General features: G+C 33.3%; 4 protein-coding genes across 6 annotated transcripts; 3 read left to right on the plus strand and 1 right to left on the minus strand.

The window, feature by feature from the left end:
* The first annotated feature begins 2,492 nt into the window (after nucleotides 1-2,492).
* LOC18590444 (PLATZ transcription factor family protein) lies at nucleotides 2,493-4,013 on the plus strand. The gene is made up of 4 exons (XM_007015973.3): nucleotides 2,493-2,591; nucleotides 2,705-2,884; nucleotides 2,974-3,201; nucleotides 3,631-4,013. The coding sequence occupies exons 1-4, from the start codon at nucleotides 2,589-2,591 to the stop codon at nucleotides 3,862-3,864; spliced, it is 645 nt and encodes a 214-aa protein (XP_007016035.3). The 5' UTR covers nucleotides 2,493-2,588; the 3' UTR covers nucleotides 3,865-4,013.
* Nucleotides 4,014-15,376: 11,363 nt separating this feature from the next.
* On the plus strand, nucleotides 15,377-16,566 carry LOC18590447 (uncharacterized). The gene is given in 2 exon segments (XM_007015977.3): nucleotides 15,377-15,604; nucleotides 15,606-16,566. Coding segments are annotated over 2 exon segments (867 nt in total). The 5' UTR covers nucleotides 15,377-15,421; the 3' UTR covers nucleotides 16,290-16,566.
* A 1,478-nt stretch (nucleotides 16,567-18,044) lies between these two features.
* On the plus strand, nucleotides 18,045-19,059 carry LOC18590449 (RING/U-box superfamily protein). Its single transcript, XM_007015979.3, has one exon. The coding sequence runs from the start codon at nucleotides 18,112-18,114 to the stop codon at nucleotides 18,865-18,867; it is 756 nt and encodes a 251-aa protein (XP_007016041.3). The 5' UTR covers nucleotides 18,045-18,111; the 3' UTR covers nucleotides 18,868-19,059.
* Nucleotides 19,060-19,733: 674 nt separating this feature from the next.
* Nucleotides 19,734-26,742, minus strand: LOC18590450 (Ring/U-Box superfamily protein). 3 transcript variants are annotated; one of them, XM_007015983.3, is made up of 8 exons: nucleotides 26,621-26,742; nucleotides 25,015-26,090; nucleotides 24,021-24,139; nucleotides 21,800-22,708; nucleotides 21,406-21,715; nucleotides 20,746-20,911; nucleotides 20,305-20,410; nucleotides 19,734-20,181 (listed from the first exon to the last, which is right to left on the minus strand). In XM_007015983.3, exons 2-8 carry the CDS (start codon nucleotides 25,822-25,824, stop codon nucleotides 20,064-20,066), a joined length of 2,538 nt encoding a protein of 845 aa, XP_007016045.3. In that variant the 5' UTR covers nucleotides 25,825-26,090; nucleotides 26,621-26,742; the 3' UTR covers nucleotides 19,734-20,063. The 3 variants fall into 3 exon arrangements, with proteins under 3 accessions (XP_007016045.3, XP_017983530.2, XP_088665930.1); XM_018128041.2 differs by having other exon boundaries at nucleotides 21,800-22,711; XM_088809804.1 differs by having other exon boundaries at nucleotides 21,800-22,738.
* Between the last annotated feature and the right edge of the window lie 746 nt (nucleotides 26,743-27,488).

Genomic DNA, 27,488 nt, shown 5'->3' on the forward strand with positions numbered 1-27,488 from the left:
GCTCTTTAAACAATTTCAAACAAATTAAAATGATTTCAGTTTTTTTTATCCCATCATTTAGACAAAAATTTCAAAATTAAATATCAATTTCTCTCGTTTGCCAAATACTGTCTATCTTACCATCTAGCTCTTTCTCATCATCTCAAAGAACAGAGATAACATCAAGGTATGTGTTTTAGGTTTTGGGGTTTATTGGTTTATATTCATAGAACCCTAAAGTTGAGTGGTTGAAATTGATTAGACTTATCTGTTAATAAGAACACTATATGACTTTGACAATTTAAACCTAGCTACGAACAGGCAAATCAATTAGTTATTAGGTATTGCATTACTAGTTTTAAGGCATTAGTTCACTGGTTTTTAAGTTTTGTGAGACAGATTTTTAGGTATTACGTTACTTAATCATTGCATCTATGGTTTTTAGGCATTGTGTGATTAATTTTAGGCATTACGTGATTGATTTTAGATATTAAGTGACTAGGTTATAGGCATTGCGTGACTGATTTTTAGGCAATGCCTAAAAACTAATCACGCAATGCCTATCAACTAGTCACGTAATATCATATCAACCAGTCATGTAATGTCATATCAACCAATCATACAATACCTAAAAATCAGCCACGCAATACCTAAAAATCGGTCAAGTAATACCCAAAAATCAGTTACGCAATGCCTTAAAACCAACTAAACTACTGAATTTCATTTAATAAAATCAACAACTTCAAACAACACACCATATTTTATTTAACAACATAATCAACAAATATACCTACTTAACGAAGAATGCTCAAAATTTAAAATTATTAAATTTTAAACTATACAATTAACTATAATTCTTCTTCATTCCCACCCATACTAAGATTCAATATTTGCTTTATTTGCCAAGTAACTATTCGTCCCTAATGTCCTCCTATTGTTGCCAACTTCACGCTTCTTTTGTACAAAAAGGGATTCATCCATCTAACATTAGCAATTCAAGCAAAAGCAAAAGCTAGTTGACCTCAGCATAACTCAAAATCAAGCCTCCCAATAAGTTTTCTCATGGCTACATTTTCCTCTTTTCTTTTCGTTTCCCATATTTTTTGCTTTATAACTCACTCTTGAATTGCAAATGTTAAGAATTTGACATTATTTTTTTAAAATTTTTAAAAAAAGTCAAGTAAACTTTTATTTTTTTATTATATTCAATCAAATTCTTATACTTTTATTTCAAATTAAAAAGTTTTTATAACTAATTATTAATTAATTAAAATATCACTTGTCATTTTATATTCACATGATACTAATATGATGCTGATATGAAAGGTGAAAAATATCACATGATCATGTTATGATGCCACATCAACATGCCATGTTAATATCACATGGTATAAAATGATAAGTAACATTTTGACTAAGCCAACCATTAATCATAAAAGTTTATTTGGCTTAAAATAAAAGTATAATGACTTATTTGATTCAAATTAAAAATATAAAGATTTAATTGAACGCGATAAAAAATAAAAATTTATTTAACTTTTTTTGAATAGTTTAAGAATTTTTTTAGATATTTTGTCTAAGAATTTTGTATACCGTTCTAATCAATAATATATTCAAATTCAAAGAATAACATAGGATTTGTTAGAATATTTCTTTCTTTCTTAGTCTTGATTCAAAATAAATTAAAGTATATGCTTGTTCTTAGTTTCTTACCCACCAAACAAAGCTTTCCAGCCTATCCCTCCCCTCTTCCAATGAAACAATAAACAATTTAATCCAAGGAGTGAAAGACATTACTGTCCTCATCAATTGTAGCATCGTTGGTACCACAGCTGTTATTCCTTCGGAGGAATTTATGTTGTTAAGAACAATGTTTATGATTGTCATTAGTGAAACTACTAGTACTATAATATTAAAAAACAAAAGTAAATCACACCATTAATAAAAATTTTTGAAGCATTTTGAATTTGCAAAACTAAATTAAAATTTATCACTCTAACTAAAAAAAAGGGTAATTATACTTAATTATGCCAAAAGATTTTAGATTCAAATGAATACCATAATTGGTAAATATTTAAACTTTTAATTGCCATGTCTAGCCCATTAACACACATGCACTGCACATGGGAATTTCTTTTTTTTTTTTGGGTTTTTGATGAATCATAATATTATTTATTGTTTTTTGTTCTTTTTGGGAAGAAATAGGCTGTCTATTTTAACTTTTTCTAAAAGGGGCTTGACCCGCCCAAATGCAATACACCGATTTTGTTGTCACTTACCAAGAGACGCAAAGAAGAACCAAAGCATTGCGTAAGCTCATAAAAAGAAACCTTCATTAAATTTTTCTTTCTTTTTTTTTCCTTTCCATTATATCCAACGGTCCAAAACCCACTTTAACCTACCATCTCTTAATCCAAACCGTTACGATACTAAGTTTTTCAACACATTTTTTATGTGTCCCCCTCCATCTTTGTCCTTTAATTAATCCCCATTGTTTTGTTGATGAATCTTGTGTTGCATTTTCAGGTTCTTTTAAACTCTTCTCTTCTCTTCTCTCTCTCTTTTCTTAAGAGAGACACCTCCATTTCTGCATTTAATCATCTTTGTTAATGGTAATGCCATCATAATTAGATTCCTTTTTCACAAAAGAAACTGCCCATTCCTTTTTTTTTTCTTTTTGATCGACTGATCAGTAGTTTTGGTTTTTCTTTGGACTCCAAACCAGGAAGAAATGAAGGTACCGCCATGGCTTGAATCATTGTTATCGTCTGCATTCTTCACCATCTGCCCAAGACATAGAGACACACCGCGAAACGAATGTAATATGTATTGCCTGGATTGCATGAATGATGCATTTTGCTTCTATTGCCGATCCTCAAGACACAAAGATCATCTCGTAATTCAGGTGCATATATATAATTCTATTTTCATAAAAATTTTGTCATTATTGTATATTTTCCAAAGTGAAATTTGTCTAAAACGGGATTAATGCAGATCAGGCGGTCATCATACCATGATGTTGTCAGAGTGGCTGAAATCCAAAAGGTTTTGGATATAAGTGGAGTGCAAACTTATGTGATAAACAGTGCAAGAGTTCTTTTCCTAAATGAGAGACCCCTGCCCAAGAGTAGTAGCAGTAGCAGCAAAGGGGTCTCTCATTTGTGTGAAATATGTAGCAGAAGTCTTTTGGATCCCTTTCGTTTCTGTTCTTTGGGATGTAAGGTTAGTTGTCAGTTTTTTCTCTTCATTTTCCCTTCAAATATCTGCTAAAACTTTTTCCATCTGCATCACACTGTTACCCTATTGTATATTGGATAAAAGAACATCATTCCATTGCTATGATACTTGATTTATGATTGACAGAGCCAAAACTCACACCTAACTTGTTAGTAATTTTGATTGTTCAATGGATTATTTTTTCATTATCATTTCTAAATTATTTCAATGATAATGAAATCATCGTCTAAAGATTCGATTTCAAATTTCAAAATAGTTAAAAGTTTAACAGTCATTTGATTAATATGTTATTAGTCAAAATTATCCATTTAATCATCTTGGGTCTTTCGTTTTTTATTATGTCAAGTTATGGCTTTTCTAGGTAAAGGATTGTTTGAAAACGAAGTTGAATTCTGTTTATACCACTATTAAAAGCTTGTAGGAACAAGGAATAACGGGGACACGAGCTTTCTTTTAAGCAACAAGGATGAGGAAGAAGTAACGATACGAAGAAGAGAAGGAATTGCGCCGAATAGGTTGCCATCAAAAGAAGAAGAAGAATTGCGTGAAGGAAGCCCACAAGAAATGTACAGAGGCACGCCTAATCCAGCTCATTCTAATTCAAGGAGAAGAAAAGGCATCCCTCATAGGGCACCTTTGGGGTCCTAATAAACTTCGGCTTTAAGGCCTTTTAATCCTTTGCAATACGATTTATCCAGCTCATTCCTCACATGGGCGGTCAATGCCCTAAAACAAGAGGGCATTTAAAAGCGTTTTATATGTATATTTAATCGATTATTATAAAGATCCTTCGAATAGTTATAGAATTAATTAGTTAGGATATGTCACAGGCATTAAAATTTATCATACCAACGTATATAAATTAATCCACAAGTTTAATAATAATCATTTTATTATAACATTGACAAATGTGCCGTAAATTTTAATTACATGTTGTATTTTAATTTGTTGACTTGATAACGGAAATGATAAAGACATCTCTGTAATAATTTCTCCTACTGTACAATACAAGAGCTTTAAACAAAGATTAGGTATAAGTTACACTTAGGGGTTGGGGAAGGAGGGGGGCTGACTTAGGGCTCAATAATGGTGCATTAATGCTTGGATACATGCTAGGTGTAAATGTTACGTATACACGCATGAACGGTTTTTATATAAAGCAAAAACAGCTCAGCTTTTGCTTAATGGTTTGGTGTAATGAAGCGTTGCACAACATAGGAGGCTAAAGGACAAATTTTTTCACGAAAATTATTTATAACATGGCTTTTGGGGAAAATTATTCCTATTACCTACCTTGGTATGCTCTCCATAAATTTGCTTGTGTCCAAGCTTTTGGACAGAGAATTGTAAATTGTATAATAAAAGATGCATATTACTTAAACTTAATTTTCGATCGTGAATAATATAGTGGTTTGATAATTAGAGATGAGTACGATCAGTTACGAATTATTTTGTACAAATAGGTTTAGATCGATATTAGGGTGACTATGACTTAATGGGTGATTCATAATTTAATTTTTTTTTTTAAGAGTGACACTTTTAAAATGGTCCATGATCTTAAATAATTACTCATCCATTCCTAATTGAAAGACTAGATCATAACATTAATTGGATATTATTTAAGCACATTCTAAAAAGATGTACATAAATCATCCAACTAACTTTTTTGTTAATTTATTTTTGCGTATTGTAAGTCAATGAATATGTACCCTACAATTTTTGAATGGAAAACTTTTTTCAATTTCACATTACAGTTGAATAAATTTATCAGTTGTTTGTACTTTGCAATGTGGATGTTTGACTTTTTTAAAACAATTTATAATCACAAAGTGCCACGTCATTAATAAATAATAAAATAGAACTATTTAAAGTCTTGAAAATAAATACGAAAATTTTGTTTTTTGTACAATTAAATGAAAAAAAATAATTCTCATGTTCTTTCTAAACTCTCTTAAAAATTCCCCTCAAATCCCTCACTTGTTCCCCTTAAACAAAGGCATTAAAATCAAAATAAAGCCTCTTTACCTTTGACCTATTTGTAAGAACATATGCAAAAATTTTATTTTTTCTTTATGGGTAAAAAAAATTTTAAATTATAAACTAACAAAAAAAATCTTAACACTAAACTTCCTAATATTAACTTTCTTGAAATCAACCTTCCAAAATCTTCTTTGTTCGATATATTATCAACCCAAACTTAACAGGAAAAAAAGGTGTTGTTAGCAATAACCAGGTCTGTGAGCACGAAATGAAGAAGAAAGAAATTGCAAAGTTAGATATCCATCACTCTTACTTTATACCATTCCCACGCAGTACCGCCGGCCTTGCTTTCCTCTCTCTTTCTCTTTCAACACTCTAGAAAAAATTTTCAGAAATAAAAAAAAAAAAAAAAAAGCTGTCTCCAACATTGGATAGACATGTTTCATTTTTTATTATATTTATGAAATTTTAATTAAATATTATATCTTATCTCTCCCTTTGTCTCTTTCTGAGGGAGATCTCTAACCCCCCACTTCTGTCCTCTCCTCCAAATTCTCATTGTTTTCTGTTCAATTTATCCTCCTTAGTTTCTTCTGTTCTTCTCTTTCCAAATCCTCCTTTTGTTTTTTTTAAAGGAAAAAGGAAAAGAAAGGAAAGGTGCAGGTCCAATTGTTTCTTTGTTCTTCCCCAATTGGAAAAACGAATAATTGAGGTGTTTTCTTTATTTTTGTTTTTCTTTATAACAATAAAAAGAGAATGATTGATCAGAGAAAATGTGATAATCAAGCGCAACCTCCAATTCCAAATGCCAAGTCTCAAGAACAAAAAGGAAGTTTGAGAGAAGATTTTAAAAGAGTTTAAAGAAAACAGTGAAAAATAGAAAAAAAATTATATTTATTTTCAAAGTTCTTTTTTTATTCATTAAAGATATGACACTTTGTGCTGATTGATCATGTATAGAAATTATACACTATCAATGTATTAAATATAAATTTATTTTTTAATTATATTCACAAATTTAGTATATTGTTTAATTGTAATTTACATTTAAGATATTAATTTTTTTTTAATGATATATTAAAATTTTATAAAATTTATGACCGACTCTAAATTGCAATATTGAAGTGTACAAGATTGGTCCTAAAGTGGATTTTAAAGGGTCATGGATTGATCCAAGATCCAAAATTTTTAAGATCGACTCTATATGAATGGTTTGCAATCCCAACTTCAAAACCGTCTATCTAGATCATGCTTAATCCTATTGACTTATATGCATAAATTAATTAGGCATACATTTACACTAGATTAAGTTGTTAAAAAGTTCAAATTATGGTGGGCTAGGAATAATATTCTAATAATAATTACTAATTTTATTCAAAATTTATTACTAACCCTTTCTCCAAATAATTAATTATAAAGAAAGTTAGATCAATCAAAGGAAAATGAGAGACACCTTATATAATAGTACAGTATATTAAAACCCATTAATGTATCTCCATTTATTTAAACTTACTCTATTTATGGACAATAATTAGAACAATATCTTTAAAAACATTTTAAACAATATATCCTTTAATAATGCTTAAAAAACAAAAAAAATATTGCACAGATGAATTTACATCAATTTTAAGATTATCTTATGATTTGATAGATGATTCGTAATTCAATATTTTTAAAAACAACACTTTTAAAATGACCCATGATCCTCAATAATTATTCACCCATTCTTAACTAAAGGACTGGATCATAAGCCTGATTTTTGAACTGATTCTAAATTATTTATGCATTTTTTTAAAAAAATATACATAGACTATCTTTTTACCATTTTTATTAATGTGTTTTTACTTATTCGTAAGTCAATGAATATGTGCACTACAATGTTTGAATTGGAATACTTGTTACAATTTCACATCATTGTTAAATAAACTTATTGGATGTTTGTACTTTGTGATGGGAATGTTTGATTTTTTTTTTATTTATGAATTTAGTATTCTATTCTATTGTAATTTACATTTATGATGTCAGAATTTTCTTAATATATTAAAAAATTATAAATTTTAAGATCAATCTTAGATCACAACGAACCATAAGATTAATCCTAAAGTGGATCCTAAACGATCATGAATTGATATAAGATTTAAAATTTTAAGACCAACTCTATACGGATGGTTTGCAATTATCAAAATCGTCCATCTAGATCATGCTTAATTTTATTGACAATAATAACAGGCTAATACAAATTAATTAATTAGGCATACATATGCGCTAGATTAAGTTGATAAAAAGATCAGAATATGGTGGGTCAGGAATAATATTCTAATAATAATTACTAATATTGTCCAAAATAAACTAAAAATTTAATTCTAACCCTTTCACCAAACAATTTAACTATTATAAAGAAAGTTAGATCATGAAGGAAAATGAGAGACACCTTATACAATGGTATAGTATATTAAAAAATATTAATCTATATATATCCATTTATTGAAACGTAATATGTTTATTGACAATTAATAATTTAAACAATATCTTTAAAACCACTTAATCAATGTATCCTTCAATAATGCTTAAAAGACAAAACTCAAACCAAACGTTAGTGTAATTAATTAAGTGCTACTTCAAGTTCCAAATTGCTAGATGAACAAGGTGAAAACAATATCAACAAATGAAGGCTTCCTACTATATGAATTACTCATAATCTTATATGAACTATATTTATATGAAAGGTGAGCATGGTCCGGGTAATCTTAAAGTTTGGGATCCGAATCATTCATGTAAGATCGGTTCTAAAATTTTTTTATCGTGATCACTCTAACTAAGGTCGAATCTAAATCTTATAATTTTTTTAAAATTATAATTAAATAAATAATATTTCATCATCATAAATATAAATCACAATTAATAGTATATCAAATTCATGAACACTACAAAAAAAGCTATACATCTTCATTAGAATTCATTTATTGTTAAGTTGTATTCCTTATAAAATTTTAAGTTTTATTTTGTATTGTTGGCAAATATTTTTATTCATTCATTTATTGTTTTATTTGATACAAATCTTCTAAATAACTCTTTAATTTAATTATCAAGTTTTTCAAAGCAAAACATCTTTTATGGTTTAACTCTTACAGTTTATAAATATTTAACATATTTTATAGAAGTGAGTAAAATTAGATTAGACCAAATACTCAACTAAATCAAATGCGATTTAAGTAAAATAGTTTGATCTAATTAATTCATTGGATCTATTGGTCTAAAAAGTTTGGTCTAATTGATTTATTTGGTAAATTTTTAATTTTAAAATATTTAGATTGAACCTACCAAAAGATCAAATTAATTATTTATATGAATATATATTATTTTTAAATTTATATAAAATATATATTTTTGTTATTAATTTTTATTTTATATTTTATAATTACAGATAAAATTTATAAATTTGAATATTATAATTTATAAAAAATATTTGATTCTTTTGATTCAAAACTTAATCAACCGAACTAATTTGATATTTAGTTAATTTTGTCTTACTTTATGTTTGATTGTTATGGTCGATTTTTTAAAAATATTTGATCTATTGATATTTAAGTATGATGGATCAAACTGATCAAAAATTCTATCAGATGTGGTGTAGAACCCATCATTTACACCATCCAATAATCTTCTGCCACATCAGTTATTTTCATATGTAAATACTAAATTATAACATACCAGATTACACCCTCTTCAAGTGTAATTTCTGTTATGATGTGAAAATGGAGATAAGCAGATTCAAGGTGGCCGTTGAAGTTAGGATGCGTAGAAAGTTGTGCAGAGAGAGTGAATGATCGGATTGACGCAGATGTGGCTGCAGTAGTTGTCAGGGGTGATTCCATTGAAGATATCGGTGCCGGTGAAGTTTGGCTGTTATGGTCAAGCAAAAGTAAAAAAATCAAGTGTTACCCAGCTTACAACTGAAAAAACAAAATTTTAAGATTATCTAACGTGTCAAAATATAAATGGATGGTGTAGGTTATAACTTCTCGAATAAAATTTATAGTAATAATTAGTTCAAAATAAAATTACGGATCACTTTAAAAATACCTATTTTAAAAACATTGAAATTATTTATCACTCATTAAATCACAAGATCACCTTAAAATCACTATAAATTCATTAATTAAAAAACAATTTATAAATAATCCTAAAACGTAACTCATCCTAATTTATGTTATTATATTTTTTTTAGAATTATCTAGTTTAACAAGATGAATAAATACAAATTTATTATTATTATTATTATTACATTCACGGGATCCATGGCCACTTCCTCATAATATTGAATCGTCTTTTAAGTTTTTTTTTTGTTTTTTAATTATGTAGTAATTTTTTTATTGTTTTTCTTTATGTATATAATGTATATTTTAAATAGAGACCAAAATTGGATAGAGAAGATTTAGACACCCTAAAATTATGTATTCCAACCGCACCCCAATCCAAGGTACTTAATTATTTTTAATTCTCATCCCCTCTCATACGCCAAGTATATATATATATATATTCTATTTTCAATATGAAATTACACATCAAATTTATTTAATTATTTAAATCATTGTTTTTTAAATAAATAATATACACGCATGTACACATGCAACAAAATTTAAATCTTCCTCGTGATATTTTGAATTTATTGGGATAAAAACAAACCCCAGGAGATGCAAAAGTCTAACCTAAAGGACTATAATTGGGATTATTTTTCCATCCTAAATTGTATGGAGTGCTCTCCTTTCAATTACATTTATTTTATATATATAGAAAAGTTGGTCTATTATTCAAACCTTGCATGTGCTATATTAATGTCACAACGAAACATTGCAATCAACTTGTAACAGAAAATTCAGAGGAAAAAAAAACCCTTATGAATTGTATAATTTATTGGTAACAAAAGGCATGTATGATGTTTGTATTTACACCCAATAATACTTTTTAAATGGGGTAATTAAATGTTTTAACCTTCTATGAGGTAAAAAATGGAAATAGTAAAAGCCAAACAGAAAAAAAAAAAAAAAGAAGAAGAAAATAGAGGCTTTAGAATTTAGCGAGTGATCTCCATTTGGACCAATTGCCCTAAACTTCCAGGCAAGCAAGTAAACTCAACAGAGTATATGTATTTATGGTACTGTTCGAAATTGGGTACAAAATTAAAGGTAAAGAAAGAGAAAGGAAAATGTTAAAGAAAGCAGGGAAAAGGAAACTGCTTGTTGAAGTGTACCCTTTGGCCCTTGCACTTATCTGTTTGTTCACAGCCTACGTTCCACTCCACCCCCCCCTCTCATATTTTCTAGTTTTAGTCATCTTAAACTATTTATTTTCTTTAGTTTTTTTTTTTTTACATCCACCAATCATAAACTCTTTGTTTCACTAATAAAACCAAGGGATTTCCCATTAAAAAGATATGAATGGGGACTGGAAGATATGGAGGAAAAATTATATTATTCACTAATTTACGCTGTAATGTGCCAGGGAATTCTATGTCTTTGTCAAGACTCGAATTATTTTCCAAGTCTCAAACGGTATCCTATGCCCGTAGTGTATATGAAGACAAGCGCAAGAGAGATACATTGACATGACAGGTGAAGAGGGAGAAAGATAAGGTTTTCCTCCCTCTGAATCCAATGCTTTTGCTCATGGAAATGCCTCTTATTATTGTAATTATTTGTTAATTTGACCTTCAAATTTGAGATTTTATATATTTTTAAGAATCATTTTCACGTAAAAATATCAAAATTAAAAAAGGATACGCATAACTTTAATCTAAAATTAATTGATAATGAATTAAAAAGGCAACTAATCTTAACGAATAAGAATAATAATGAAATAGAACAAAGTATTTGTACATTTACATTATCGGACTAATTGGGGTAAAACGAAAAACCCATTGTGGTGCAACTGAAATCTTCTTGGATCAAGTGTTGTGGTGACTCTCAACTGTCAACATATTACCCATCCGAAGAGGAAAACTAGAGTGAAATTAGACCCACAGGAAAATGTCATAGGCTGATTTGAATGTCAATTTATAACCATTCATTTTGGGATTGGACCGTCTATATAAGAAGTATGAATATAATATTGTAAAGTTTCCTTTCTTTGCAGTAACATATTTTCGGTGGGCAGTCATTTGTAACAGGATCACTGCCTTGTCGTGTCTAGGGACTGTCTAAATGAAGGAAGGGGAGAATTCCAAAGGCAGAAATGACGTGGAAGAGAGGGTACGTATAAAGACGGGAAAAATACAAAAGAAGTGAAGGTGCGGAAGTTTTGAGTAGACATTAGACAATAAGTTGTTTCAAAAGATAAGAAAGAAAATCAAGTTACAAGGCTGCAAATTTCAAAAAAAAATTCTCTCTCTTTCTCTCTTTCCAAACATACTATTTCGATTTTCCTAGAATTCATACCTAACTATTGCTATATAGCTAATATTCACCTTTGACCTCCATGTCCAAGGATCACCATGATAATAATCTTCAAGAAAGTCTACAAAAACGTGAACAACAGCAAGAAGAAGAAGAAGGAAAAGAAGAACAAGGGCCTGAAAAAGATGGAGGAGGAGGAGGAGAAGAAGAAGCGGTGGCATCGAGGAAAGATGTTGAAGAAGTGTGCAAAACGCCAACTTCGAGTGATCACAAGATACCAACCATTCAAAGCTGCCCACCAACACCCAAGAAGAAAGTGGGACCGAATTCCCACAAGAGAAAATTGTCGGAGTCGCAGTTCTTCGAAACCACGAGAAGTGAGGAGGTAGAGTCGTTTTTTCGATCCAATTCTGAGCCAGTTACTGTTAACTCTCGTAGCATCAAGAGGAGATGTAGGAGTGCTTGAAATCGATCTCTCATCACCATGTAAATTTTCGATGTCGAATTTTCTTGGGGGAGTTGCCTACTTACCTATATATATCCTTCATTTCCTACATCAAATTTTCCTGCTGTTACTCTTATTATTCATATTTATCTATTGCAAATATTGTGAGAAATTACAATAATAATAATAATAATTCAAGGTGGCTTTGTTTCAATAATTCCTGTGATTTTCCTATCAAAATTCTGATTCTTTCTTCATTTCTTGATGGCATATTGTTGCATGTAAATTCCAGAAATGGTACTGGTAGATAGAAGAAAACTTCTTACACCTAAAGGGAATAGAGTATACGGAGATGGATGTAAACTTAATTAGACAAATGGAAAGAGGCATAGCATTTCAAAATGATGCATACTTTGAAAGTTGAATTTCGTATAAAGAAAGGAACATATAGGCTTCCTGATATGAAGGTCTTGCTCACACACTGATCATGGCAAGGTACCGGCCGGCGCACCAAGGTCAAGGCCTATAATTACTTTGGCGGAAGAAAGAAAGGGAGGAACTTATTTGTCTCTTTCTGAAGATTTATTAGTTTGTATAGCAAAAGGTGAGCAACCTAGAGGAACTCTAGTTAACTTCTGTCTTTTTATATAATTAGCTAGGTTAATCTTTCCCTCCTTCTCACATTCTTTATTTCTAACTGACTTTTACAGAGTTTAAAAAAAGTTTTTGATTTTATTATATTTATAAATTTAAAATGTAAAAATATCTTATGTGGTAAAATAACATAATATTAAGACATTTTTAAAATAAAAATTGAAGAAAGAAATATATGTTAGCCGTACCACACATATATATATATATATATTAAGAAAATAGCTAGCGTAGCACAAAACCTAATAAGGACAAGCTATTTTGCCATACCTATGCCCAATATTCCTTCATGTTTATTGATAAGATTTGCCGTTTGGCTTGTTATCAATGTTTAGATCACCAAATATAATTACTAAATATATATATGTGTGTGTATTTTTTAATATTCTTTCAAAATACTTGAAAACAATCCCATATGTCTGAGCATATGACATTATTTAAACCCCAAAATTTGAGTTAAATTTTGTTTTTGCAAGCAATGAGCATGTGGTGTGGCCTCCCTGTACGTGTCCAAGTATTTCTTCCCCTCACAAATTTGTTCAAAAGAGTACGAAGACACAGGGTAAACCATCCAATGTCTGTCTCCATGCTCTCTCTTGGCCACACCCAGAAGAACATAATATTATTCGAAGAATCGAGGAAGTTGCTTGCTTGATATCTGGCATTCATCAGAGATTCAATACTCATAATTCTATCATCCATCATCAATGGTAAAAATTGCACTGTAAGACTTAGTTGGAGGATTCAATATATAGCAATGTCGACACCTAAAAATTTTGGATAAATGAAATGAGAAATTTTTTATCCAAAACACAACACGCACGTGGTCGAATTGTACCTATTTGCAAAGGGATTGGGTCGAAGTGCTCCAAAAGAATTGACAAGGACAAGACTGTACCTGGCACACCAGAATATAGAAATCTGGCACTGACTTTGGGTTTGATTTATGGGGCCAATGGCATAGTTTGGCAGGAATATGCGTCGTTTCTGGCACTCAGCTCCATTCGAAGGGAGGGCCAACCACGTCAAACTGCTCTCAAAAATGAGAACTCATTTTCCTCTAAAAGCTTCCAATCTTCCCTTTGTTCCCTCTCTATTTGTTATGATATGTGCGTAGTAACGTAGATTCTCAACGCATAGGATTCTGGTTACTAAGGGATATTTTCCAGTTGTACTGATCGAGGGGGGAGTCCGAGTTGTGACTGTTTTAGATTTTGCAATCTTTCATGAAGCCAAGTAATGTACCTTCCCCCTTCTTTGTTTCTGTTTTGTTTCTTATTAGTAGTATTTTCCCCCACTCTAGCTTACGTTTGACATGAACATGACACATGGCTTTTTACAATGAGAATTAATAATGCCAAATTTAAGACTATTATAGAGCAACTTCCTCAAATTATTTTCATTCTTTTTACAATGTTTCACTTGGGCACATGGCTTTCAAATTGTTGACGTTTGTATTTAATCTTATCTCTCTTTTAGAATCAGGATTGTGTGATCGAAACAAAAGAGTGAAATGGGAGAGTAGTTTCTTTGCCTTGTCTGAAACCATGATTATGATCAGAGCAATTGATTAATCCTGATAGCAGTAAGCTTGGAAAGATTGGGGACATTGAAGGGTGACATATTGGGGTGACGTATTGGGGAGATCACCTTTGAATGATTAAAAACAGAAGATTTAAGTCCCTCTCGAAGTCATAGGAACAGTAAGTTTAGCAAAGCTTCAGCTCCTGCAGCGATAGGTTCATTGCTCAAAATCCTTGCTGCACATCTAGAGGAGAATGGTGCTATGCCCTTTTATCGTTTTTGTAATTAATGTATTTCCATTAAGCAAATAGTATGCAACAAATGGTCTTTTAAGACTTAATGACAGTGAGTGTCACAGAGCCGGGTATACAAATTATAGCAGAAATGGATTTTACAATATATCAATCACTTTACAGAGGTGTATATATGTAAAATTCATGTTACAGATAATAGAAGGGCAGCAATTATCGATTCCTATATCAGTGCAGTTAGCACAAAGTCTTCCTAAAGTTCAGCTGATATTTTCCTTGATCTTAGCGTGTGATTGGTTCTCTGATTAAAACTTGACATTGGAGCAGAATCTGCTCATTGAAGAGTTTGATTTATCTTTGGCAAAATCTGTTAATGGAGTCACTTTAATACCCGAAACCCAAGCTGCAGGACACCAGAAGCCTCTACAGGGGAAATTTTTAGTGCTCATCAAGGTACACTGGTGTATGGAAGCAAAATAGTTTGAAAGGCTAGCTAGTTAAACTTCTAAAGAGAAGAATAAAAATTTAACTTGAATTGAATAAGAAGTTGGAAGACAAGTTCCTTTGTCTTCTCATTTTTAAGTTCATGTTTGCCCTTTCTGCAACACAATATTCCTTTTGCTCAAAAGATAGATTGAAAAATTATAGTACATCACTAGAAATCTGGAACACTCCAATTATGTCCAGTCTTGGAATATCCGTCCAGAAATATCTTACCATTTCATCTTCACTTTGCAGAAAATGCTTTTTACTTTTACCCGCACGTAGCTATTGAAAACTGCAACAGCTTGACAGGGTGACATCTGCCCTCCCACATGTCACTCTCTAGCCATGTCCAAGACTGGTATGAGTTACTTCCATGCAATCAATCATCCACTTTTGAGTTTGATTTGCAGAAGAGTGAGGAGAAACGAATATTACAGGAAAAAGAAAAGGAAAGGAAAGTAACATTAGATAAGAGAATGGCTCCCAAGCGTCGAGCAAATGTTGTAGTGAGATCTACTAAGAAAATTGTTCAAGAAACTGTTCAAGTAGCTGTAGTTCAACAACCAGAGGGAGACCGTGGTGAACAAGAACCAATGAAGACGGTTCCTGTTGAAGACATAGCGTACGACGAAGAAAGGATAATAACTGAAATTTCTGTTGGAAGGGTTAAGCAAAGACAAAGCGCAAAAAGAACCGCACACAGTTCAAATTCCAGTGGAAGCGCCAGGCAAAAACAAAGTGCAAAAAGGACAGGAGCCAGAGCAAGTTCCTACTGAAGAACCAAGCAAAGACAAAGCGCAAAAAGAACCTGCGAAAGAACCAGGCAATGAGCCCTCCATAGCCTCAGAAGAAGCAAGCGAAGAAGCAAGCAAAGCTTTGGAAGTAGAAGAGCCTCCACTAAAGAAAGAAGCTGAAAGGAAGGAAAAGACAGGGGCCCAAGAAGGAGAAGAGAAAAAAGACGAAAAGAACGGGGAGACTCGAGAAGGGGAAGAGAGCAATGAAAACCGCAAGAGAAAGAGAGGGAAGAGAAAAGAATTCGATGGCAATGAAGCGTACAAGACATACGTGTTCAGGATACTAAAGCAGGTTCATCCAGGGATGGCGATTTCCTCCAAGGCAATGTCAGTGATTAACAGCCTGATCAATGACATGTTCGAGAGGATTGCAGATGAGGCGACCAAGCTCTCCAAGTACAACGAAAGAAGGACACTGTCTCCAAGGGAGATTCAAGGGGCGGTGAGATTAGTTTTGCCTGGAGAGCTCGGAAAACATGCTGTGGCAGAAGGCAGTAAAGCTGTCACTAACTACGCATCCTACAATGGGAAACGGCCCAAGTTGAATTAACTATTGCTGGTTTTTTTACTTTGTTGTAATGTAATTAACAGCATAACCACTCTTCTAGGATGCTGCTAGATTTTAGGTTTGATGTTCCTTGCTGGCCCCTTTGCATTTTGTTTTTGTACCATAATCGAAAGGGGGTTGTAATTGTCAGTTTGTGGCCAGTTTGGTTGGGTTTCTACGAAGCCTTCAGTTTGTTGTTTTGCTGTCTGGTACATGTCCCTTGTGAGTGGACATGCTTTCTACTGCTGCTTCTACGCTACTTTTTATTCTTGTCCTCTTGTTCCTGTGCTGGTTTGCTTGGTGAGATTACTTGATCAGGTGCCTTAGTAAGCATCCTAGAAAAGAATAATAATGGCTTACAAACTCTCTCATCACCCTTTTTCCTATCCTCAAGTTTGGGATCATTAACTTTTAATTAGTTTAAGTAAAACATATTTGTAAACCCACCATGCAATTAATTAGGCAGCATCCATGAAAAGCATAAGTCTTTGTTGTACTTTGACCTTTTTCTTTCCTTCTTTATACTGTTTCTTGAGTTCACCCTCTTTTTCTTTCTGCAGAAGTTAAATAATACTAGTACTATTGTTGAACATGCAAATAGTCGAATTAAAGGTAAAATGATTGACGGTTGTGGCAGCAAGCTTTGAGACTAAATATTCAAATGGACACGTAGCATATCTAAAATAATATAGTAGAAGAATTATGTATTAAGAATAATATTTGTGAAGAATGAGGTAAGCAATCTATTACACTCTAGATGACAGCGTCGGCAAGATCAAGTTTGTCTTAAAAAATAATTTCAATATTATCTGTTTTTATTTTTATATGATTTATTATAAATTTTATATTATATAAAATTATTTTTATATTTTTAAATTTTTATTTTAAATAAATTAAAAAACAAAATTAACTTTTTTTCATTATAAATAAAAAATTTATTATTAACAGAAAGTTATTCATTAAATATTTTTATAATAATTTTAATTAAAATTAAAGTTTATATAAGTTGTTTTGTTAAACAACTTATCTATAAAATAGAACTCATAAAAGTAAATTTTTTAAATAGATTTAACTTAATTTTAAAATATATTATTTTTCATAAAAATTTCATAATAACTTTTAAACTAAAAAAAATCAAGCTAAACAAGTTCTTAAAATTCAATAGTGAACAAAAGAATAGAGAATATTTTAAAAAAATAGATATAATATATTAGAAAATTTTCTAAGCTATTTTAAAAAATTTAAATAAGTTATTATCTTTTTATTACATTCAAGCAAATAATTAGAACTTTGAGTCATATAAGTCCATATAACTAAGGTTTAATTTACTACCAATAATCAAAACATAATTGCTTTTTCTTTATTCAAATCTTAATCATTTGGTTTTTTTTTTTTTTTTTGAGATGTACATTATTCGTGATTGAAATTTGAAACCAAAATCCAAAGACCAAAAGGGAAAAACATATACCTAACACATTCTTATTAAGTTATCCGACACTTTAATTTTGACTTTCATGCATAAATAACTGAAATTAAGATAATTAAATGCATGAAATAATTTGCTGCAACCTTATGTTAGTAATAAAAAATCTTACAAGAAAGAAAAAATAATAAAAAATGTGGGACCTTTATCCCAATCGATAGCCTAGTTCCATCAGTGTTACATCACCTTCGCTCTTGATGACTCGGACCGCCCACCTTTCCCCCCTTATCCTTGAAATTTATCTTCGTTTATATATGAGGATACCCCTTCATTCAAAACAATAATAATAACAGTACTAACGAAGCAAAGTTTACAGTTCAACGCTCTCTTTTCTCAACTTCAATGAAATTCTACTCCCGGAAACTCTTCCTCTACGATGACCTTCCCTACTCCGCCACCTCATTACCATCTCCACCACTTCACCACCACCGCCCCACCACCACCAACTCCACCTCATCACCGCTGTCCTCCTCTAAAAAGCTGTCCCAACAAAACGATCCTTTTGACTCCTCCATGGCTCTCACCATAGTCGTTCTCCTCACAGCTCTCTTCTTCATGGGCTTTTTCTCTATCTATATTCGTCGTTTCTCTGAAGAACCAACAGCCCATCTCTCTCGTAGAAGACGTTACCGTGGTGGCTCACTTGACACGTTATCATTGCCGTCCGATCGTCATCATGTCTCAACTCCACGTAAAGGACTTGACCCAACAACCGTTGGATCCTTGCCGGTGTATTCTTACCATGGGGACGCGAAGTACCAGATAGACTGCGCCATTTGTCTGAGCGAGTTCGAAGAGAAGGAATGCGTTAAAACGATACCGTGTTGCGAACATGTTTTCCACGTGGAATGTATCGACACCTGGCTTACCTCCCACGTGTCGTGCCCCGTTTGTAGAGGAACCAGGTTGTTAGAGATCAAGGGCGGTGCTGGAGAGGGTGTAATGCAGGAGAGAATCGATCAGGGTGTGAGTGAGTTTTCTGCGGTTGATATCAATGACACGTGTATGGTGATGGGAACAACATCAAGGGTGATGAGAACGAGTAGTTGCCCCAGGTTAGGACAACGAGCAATGTTGCAAAGGACATTCAGTTTTTGATACGTTCAAGGTGGCACGTGTAGGTGTTAACAGCTAAATTCTTTCAATGGTCATCTAGGGGTTTCGTGATTCGTTTTTGATTAATTTTGTTTGTAAGTTCCTGTCTTTAGCCATACAACGACATGGAGAAAGTGATTGCAAATTGTTTGAGAGAATCATCAAGTATTAAAGAAAGAAAATTGTTTGGCCTTATCTACTTTTCTTAATATTTGCTCCTTTCTACTTGGTTTTCAACTCTTTCATTATATACTTGGTGAAAAAGGAAATTAACCAGCTCGGTGAAACCATGAGCGGTGGCGTGCTGTTAGTTGACACCGATGACTGGTGCAAAGACTTGATGTATGTCGGTATCTAATCAATAATCATCGTATCGAGACAAAAATCAGACCAAAAGCATAAATGACTAATCCTTCACGTTTCTGCCCTCCAATAAAAGTGAAATCTTATGGACAATTGTGATCACAAAAACAAAAACAAACCACTACACCATACAAAAACAAGTCTCAACAAGAAAAGGACGGTAATATGTTGTTATCTATGTTGGGAAAAAATAATAGCAAATCACATGATCCAATGACAATTTACAATTTGCATGAAATAGGGTTTCTTGCAATTGTTCTTAGGATCTTTTTAAACAGTTCTTCAGCAGGAGCTTTCGACGGTAATTGCCAGAAGAAAATGTCTATCAACAAAAGCAAAAGCACTTTCACCGAAGGAAATAATCTAATCACAAAAGGTGTGGAACCAGGGTAAAAAAAGAGGTGAGAATGGATTAACTAGAATTATGCTACAAACTATGACCCTAGCAGGTATGCTTCCCTGTTCAGCTAAGAATCAATTATTGAAATTTACAGTGCAAGATAAAGTCATCTCAATCTCATTGCCAGGATTCATCATAAAATGTATTGATATAATTGACAATCTCACACTCGAGTTTATTCGGATTAGTAATATAATGAATTAAAGATGACATTTTCTGTTTCAATCATACACTCAATTTATGTACTGTATATTATCAAATCACGGCAAGGGGCCCAAGAAGGGGAAAAAAGGGGGAAAATAAAGAAGAAAAGAAGAGAAAATGGAAGATACCTGGAGTGAACCAGGAGCAAAAACTGATGAAAGATTCTATGATTGTTAATCCAGATTTTTCTATTTTCTTTTGTTTTTTTTATTATATAAATATACTCTTCATATTAAAGGATTGAGTAAGCACGGATGACCTCAACTACTGGTGCCCGACACATTGGACACTTTCCTCCACCTTGGACCAACTCATTGGCACACTTTGAGCATGTGCACATGTGCCCACATCTGTAACAATATGAAACAGAAATGAAAAGAAATAAGATCACATTGCAAAGTGACTTGGCATTTTTTGGGCTCTATAGGCCTCAATTCTATATGAAACTGGAGGGTAAACTTGATAAGCTTTACCTGTACAATAATGAATCAATATTGCCTTCACAGCATATACAACAGATTCCCTTCCTCACATTATCCCAGTTAGCTGCATCCTTGGGCAAGCTGTCATCAATCACCCCTGCAGCAGATCAACGCAATGATTAACAAACAGAAAGAACAAGAAAGCAAAATGAACAAATGCTGGCATGAGAAAAGTTTCAGATTCATTATAGAACGAAGAAAACCATTTTGTTACAACATGAAAAATCAGCAGTTTAATCCAATGTCAGAGTTTCTTGAGGATAAATAAGAGTAATCAGGACAAGTAGAGCCTCCTGAGGATAGATGACAGTAATCAAGAGAAATAGAGCTTCTTGAGATAGAGAAAGAAGAGGGGGTGATTCACTTCCCTGCAATACTCCTTAAGGAACTATTACACAAGCTAGCAGATATGCAAGGAAAGAAGAAAGACACCTTGTGAACCAGCTGAACGGTTCAGTGCAGCAGAAACTTCCTGTCTTATTGACCGCTGTAACTCAAGTTGCATATCCATGCAGGCCTCTAGCATTCTCTGCATGTTATTCATCCTTTGCTGCAGCCTAGCCATGTCAATCCTCAAATCATTAACAATCTCCCACTCCTGAACCAATTAGCAGCAAAAACTCAATTAAAATGGAGACCAAAAGAACAGTAGTTGAACAGATTTAAGCAACTAAAGAGTAGTCCCCTTCAAAATTAGTCATATACTAAATACTGGTATCCAGTGAACTGCAAATGAAGCATGACGAACCGGAAGTGTTTCACTCTCCAAAGATAGCAGGAAGTATTTTGCAGTTTGGCTGTTCAAAAGTGAGAGAAAGCATTTTGCAGTTTGCTGTCCTAAAACATATATTATTTAGATCAGCCTAGCTAAATTTTCACCAAGAAGGCACAATTATTCTGTGATAATAATGTTAGCAATATCAAACAACATTTGAGATAACATAACAAATAAAGAAACAAGATGCTTTGAGGGAAATATCAGCTTTTTATCAGAAGTATCTATTAAAAAACGGGGATAGTAGATTAATCAACTTTTCAAAAGATAATTGAGAAAAGAATCAAGTTGCAAGCAAGACGAAGAAATGGTCGTACAATGCCAAAGCGCTGATGCATATCATGCGGTGCCCAATTATAATGGTGTGAATCCTGGTCCCAGAGTGGCTGCGTAGGTGGCATCCTGGGTGAAGGAAGGGCAAGTGGAGGACCCTCAACTGCATCCCCCTGACCCTCATTCTGATCCCTGCTTTGCTGTTCTAGATCTTGTTCAAGTGATGCAGGAGTAGGTGATGTTTCATGTAGCTCCCAGTCAATAGAAGCATGATTTTGCCTTTCCACATATGATTGTATCAACTGGTCAAGACTCTCACGGAAACCACTACGAAGAAGAGTAGACACACTTCTCCTAAAAAATTAAAAATAATATAGTTCAGAAAACAATGAATTAAAAAATCAAATTTCATACACCCAACAGTTATAGAATGCACACCTGCTTAAGAGTTCCCTCAGTTCCATACTGTATACATTATCATCATCAGGAAAATAAAATGCGTCTGTCCTTCCCATTGTAACAGGTTCTTGATTAGAAGACCCTTCCAACCAATTCCGTGTAGTCTCATGCAAGCCACCATCCTCATGTTGTGCATCCAGAGCTTCTTGTAGATGATCATAACCTCCATCTTCATTCCCACCATCCTCACGAGGCATGTCAGAGGCTTCTTCATTACCATCCATCAACTCGTTATACTCAACACTAGATCCCTGCCAGTGCACTTCCTCATTTTCCTGATCCTCTTCCTGCCATTGTTCAACTTGAGAAGCAGATTCTTGCCCATCAATATTTTCGACTGGATTGCTTTCCAAATTTTCTATGTCATTCATTAACCCAGATGCCCCACTTCTCTCAAGATCTTGGGGAGAATGTTCATAAGATGCTTCAATATCTTCTCGTAGATGAATAAGTTCTCCAGATTCATTCTGCAAAGCTTCAAGGGGCGACTCATTAGCAAGATTTTGTTGCCAGTCCCTATCCAAGACTTGTCCAATAACATCTCTGCTTTCATTAGACTCAACACTGGCCGACCACTGCCAGTCTCTAACCACACTCTCAGAAACTTGTTCCCGCCACTCTTCTACACGAGCAGAAGTTTCTTGCCAACTTAAATCTTCAACAACATCACCCTCTAAATCAGTTCTACCATCCAAAAACCTTTGGTTATCAGTTTCCTCATTCTCATTTTCAGATTGGCCATTTAATCCATCTATGACTTCATGTGAGTTATTTACTTGGTTCTGTTCATTTCTATTACCATTAGTGTCAGCATTAGATGATGTCTCAGAGTGGTTACCGCTTGCAGGACCACAACCAGAATTATCCAGTCTGGAGAAAAACCCTTCCCTGCTACAAGACACAGTTTCCATAATGTTACTGCCAGACGGTGAAAAAATGACATCATATAAATAAAATGGATAAGGGATTGAAAACTTATTATCTAATTCAACCTTAACCATCCTTGCGAACTTCCACTAAGTATCCAAAAAGTCCTCCAAGCAGGTTTAGTCAAGCTACTTCCAAAAAAAAGATGAGCAAAAAATTCTATTTTTTGTAATCTAGCCTCTCATTGGCATAACATTCTCATACTAGTAGCAAGCCATTGATAACTAATTACAAACGCAATCATAAATCCAACAATCAATAAAATGATTGGCCAAAAAACACCTATAAAGTTGAATCTACAATTAGACCCTGTCATTTTATCATTTATGAGGGACCTCCCCCATCCCAGGTAAATAATGCAACATTCACTAAACTACACAAAAAAATAGTTAAATCAAATGAAGAATGTCTATACACTCTAAAGGTTTGTCAAGTACCCAGTTCCCCGAAGTTTGGAAGCTATTCCAATGGACTCTGAAGTCTAGATTACTTGCACAAGCTCACTTGCAAATGAGAGTGTAAAAGGTCCTACGTCCAGACCAACCAACCGCCCCCTATAAGGTAAAAAAAGGGGTTGGAAAAAAAACAGATATCACACCTAGAAACATAGGGCCACATCCTGGTACAACAAATTTAGATATTATAGATGAAACACATATTCACCACTAATCATTCAAAATCAAGCAGCCATACCAATGATTCATATCTTAACAGACTAAAATCATCAGGTGTGCAAGTTCTCCAACTTGAATAATAGACTGAAAACGTGTGCAAAGTACTAGCATTTACAATCTTAACCTCTTTATCACATTGCTAAAAACATTCACCAATAGCTTTACAAATTTCAACATCCTTAATATTTCCAAGAAGTTTCTTTCTTGCAGGCCAGAATCTTGGTGAGTTATTAGAGTTAAATCATTGGAAGGGACATAATTTTAAACTTCAGTGAAAGGTCCAAACTAAATTGAGATCTAAATCCCTTCTTTTAGATTCAAGAATCTAAATGCAGCTTTGGGTTTTCATAAAAAGTGAGGTAAATATGGAAGTAATAAGACAGAAACTACATTGCTCTGCTGGACAAATTGACAGCACATACTAAACAGTTCAAGTTCCTATTGCTTAAAATTTTGCTCAAATCAAGTTCCAGATAGTAAAAGACGTGTACAAAAAACTACAGAAAGCAAAAAGAGTGGAACTGTCTCAGAATGTAGCATAAGATGAACTTTGTTGAATAAAGAACTTTTTTATTTAAATGAAATAAGGAATGAAGTACCTTAGACCAGATACAGTCTGTTTTTGTCTTAATAAGCCTAATTCACTGGCTGCAATGGAGGTAGATCTGTCACCTTCAGCCATTCTGTCATTTCTCAAAAATCTACCTCTCAATAATGACTGCAAAAAGAAAACAAGGAAGTGATTAGGAAACAAATAAATGCCAGTAAAAGCAGTCCATGTTTAATCAAGATGGTAAGACACCCAAAAGGTTAGCAATTAACACTAGGAAGTATAAAGACACTTGATTTAAAGCTACCAATGCCAAGCTAAGCCAAACTACAGTTGCCTTCAAACAACAAGAAGGACATGTATAGAAGATCCAAAAACATTTTTAAAATTTCTGACAGCCTTTTAGCAGCAATGGAAATAGTCAATAGGTTGAAAAATTGCTCTTCAGTGTTATAATATATAAACCATTTAATTTCCTGAAAAAGCTAAAAGAAAACATCAACAACTATAGGAAAATGACAAGGCAAGTAGTTGAGACAGCCATGCTAGCATTCCTAGTTTGACCGAAAATAAGAATTCTACTCTTGATTCAAAATTATATTCTTTATGTCATTCAACTTCTACCCTGGTTAGTATGATATTTAGACTTAATCTTGTTATTTTCAAAAATTTTAACAGGAAAGTATAAATCAATAATCACACATCTAACACTTCCGTTTGTTGTTAGAGCATGTATTACACTTAAAAAATGACTTTTAAGCCATCAGAGCAATCAAAGCAACTAACAGTCCCATTGCACGTAAAGGTGTACCTTGTGCTTTAGACCAGTCCAACAGCTTTCAAAACTACGCAAAAAGCATTTCAATTACCTATGAGAATCTATAAGACCAAAACTACCAAATTATCATCTACCTTATATCTAGTGTTTTTTTTTTTTTTTTGTCTTTCTTTTTGTTTGAAATTTTGGATAGACATGGACGTCATGTGAACAGATAAAGACAATAGCCACCAAACAAAAATGGCAAGACTTTTTATGCATCTACCTGAATACGGTTGCGATGTGCAAAATTTGATACAGCTCGATGCTCCAATAACCCCTGAAGCTCTGTTTGCCTTTCTCTCTCAGCCTTTTTAAGCATATCAAGCAGGGCCTGTCGGCCACATAATTTACGAATGCCCCTACGCACATGCTCAGTTCGGCCTTCATTCTGGTTAACCACCAATCCATCAAGAACTCGTTCAATTTGACCACCAACATCAGCAGCTTGCTCTTCTCTATTGTCAACGCAAGCACCTCTCTGCTGGCTATTCATTTGCACCCACTCCCTTATGATTCTGACCCTCTCCTGCTCAGTTTCACCAAGCCACTGGGCCCTCGAACTGTTGTTCCTACGGGAAACATTAGATGTACGTTCCCTGCCACCACTGTTCATCCACTCCCGAAAAATTTGCCTTACCCTTTCCCTTTCAACTTCCCCCAAATCAGATGAATGTTCAAAATTAAAATTACTAGAATCCTCATTCCCATTTTGTGACCCAAATCGATCTGGAGACCATTGTCCAAACTCATTCTCACTCACGCTCACATCCTCAGAAACACCACTATGTTCACTATTTCGGCTATCTAAAAGATCAGTCAATGAGAGGTCATCACTCCTTTGCTGGAGCATTCTTTCACTAGCTCTCTCTTGAGCATGACTAACCACATGCTCATCCTCAAGCTCCCGCCACATCTGCAGGAGTGAGGATGCCCGGGTGCTGCCATTTTCCTGCCTTCTTGATGCTTGAGACTGAGACTCCCTTAGGAAAGTATTATCAAGCACAGAAACATTGTGTAGACCAGCAATAGCCATATTACTCAAAAATCTAAACTATCAAACCCTTTCAACCCATCTGCTTCAAACACATGAAAAACCACATTTATTTACAAAAAAAAAAAATCATGTAGAAGACGATCCCCTTCAAAAAAATCAATCCACACCTAAACTAGTAAATCTCTTCTTCATCATCATTTATCGCCAATAGCATGGCCATCACGGTCATCACTATCAATCTTCAAGCAAACACACATGAGGACAGTAATAAACCACGTATTAACTCCTCCAATCTTCGGAAAACTCTGCAACAACTAAGAATCTCAGTTTTTTTCTAATTTACTTTCTTCATAAAATTAAAACATTCTTGAGATTAAATTTCCTCCATGTTAAGTTTCACCGTTGACAAAATGAGGAAGAAGAATAGAAATCACAGTAATTCTGGAAACTATTTACAACAACCTCCACCAAACACAGGCTAATAACAGTAATCTGAGTTAATTAAATGGATTAATCCCTTGTTTCGCCGCCGAGAAAATGTAAAAAGATAACAAAAAATTCCAAATCTCAAATTTTCCATCTCCCGCGAACCAAAGTATCCAAAAAAACTGTTAAAAAAACGAATTAACCTTATACAATGTCATAGAAATTCAAAATTAATTTTCCGTTCTTTTCCTAACATTTCTCGGCAACCAAATAAGAGAAACGAACAGCACTACCAAATCAGCATTCGGAAAAAACAAAAAATACAAAAACTGAAGATCGAAACAACAAGAAACAGCACCGTTTAAGGAGCAAAGAACCGAAAAAGAAAGGAGAAGGAAAAAAAACGTACCGAAGAAGCTTGAGCTCTTTGATTTCGAAGTAAAGGAAACGAAACCTAAAGAGAAAGAGAAAGAGAAGGAAAGAGAAAATGTGAAGAGAAAGAACTCAAGAGGGAAATAGGAAGAGAGAGGGAAGACGAGGTTTTATGAATAATTAATGGAAAAAAAGGAGACACGTCATTTTTCTTTTTTTTGATTTACTTTTTTTTTTTTGCTTGTTTTTAACTTTTTACGGTCTGATGGATGCCTATAAAATGTTGCCGTAACACTAACGTCTTAAAATCAGGAAGGCGAAGACGAATAGGAAGTCGACGCGTGGATAATGTCCTTTTCTCCTGGGGTTAATTATGAAAGTTTCCAAATCTTGGATTTAACGGGATGTGTAGAAAACGACGCGGCGTTTTTTCGTGATCTTGGAATTTTGCCTCCCTCTCTCTTTCTTTCCCCGATGGGTTGGAAATTTCAAAATAAAGTAGGGGGAGGGCAAATATGGAATTTCGACTTACGAGGGAGAATGACGTTAACCGGTAAATGTTGTGGCGTTAACGGCAATTCAAAAAAAAAGGTACCACAAGCCTACAGCCCTCTTTTTTAGTATTACAAAGTTTATTTTAAGATTAAATATTTATCTCAATTTTATTTAATTAAGTATTGTCTTAATCAACATCATGAGGTTGGATCAACTTTCTTGCTTATGTTTCCATTTTCGTAGTAACATCTTTTTCTTTCCTCTTATTATTCATACACAAGTTATCCTACAAATTGGTTTGTCATGATAATCTATACTACTTGTTTGATTGATAGAAGATTTCATCTATGACCAAATTAAGGAATGGCAACCATATTTTTCCAATTTCTTCAATGTCTCTTCATTTTCAA

This window comes from Theobroma cacao, chromosome 9 (assembly GCF_053813885.1).
Source record: "Theobroma cacao isolate CCN51 chromosome 9, ASM5381388v1, whole genome shotgun sequence".
Taxonomy (NCBI): Eukaryota; Viridiplantae; Streptophyta; class Magnoliopsida; order Malvales; family Malvaceae; genus Theobroma; species Theobroma cacao.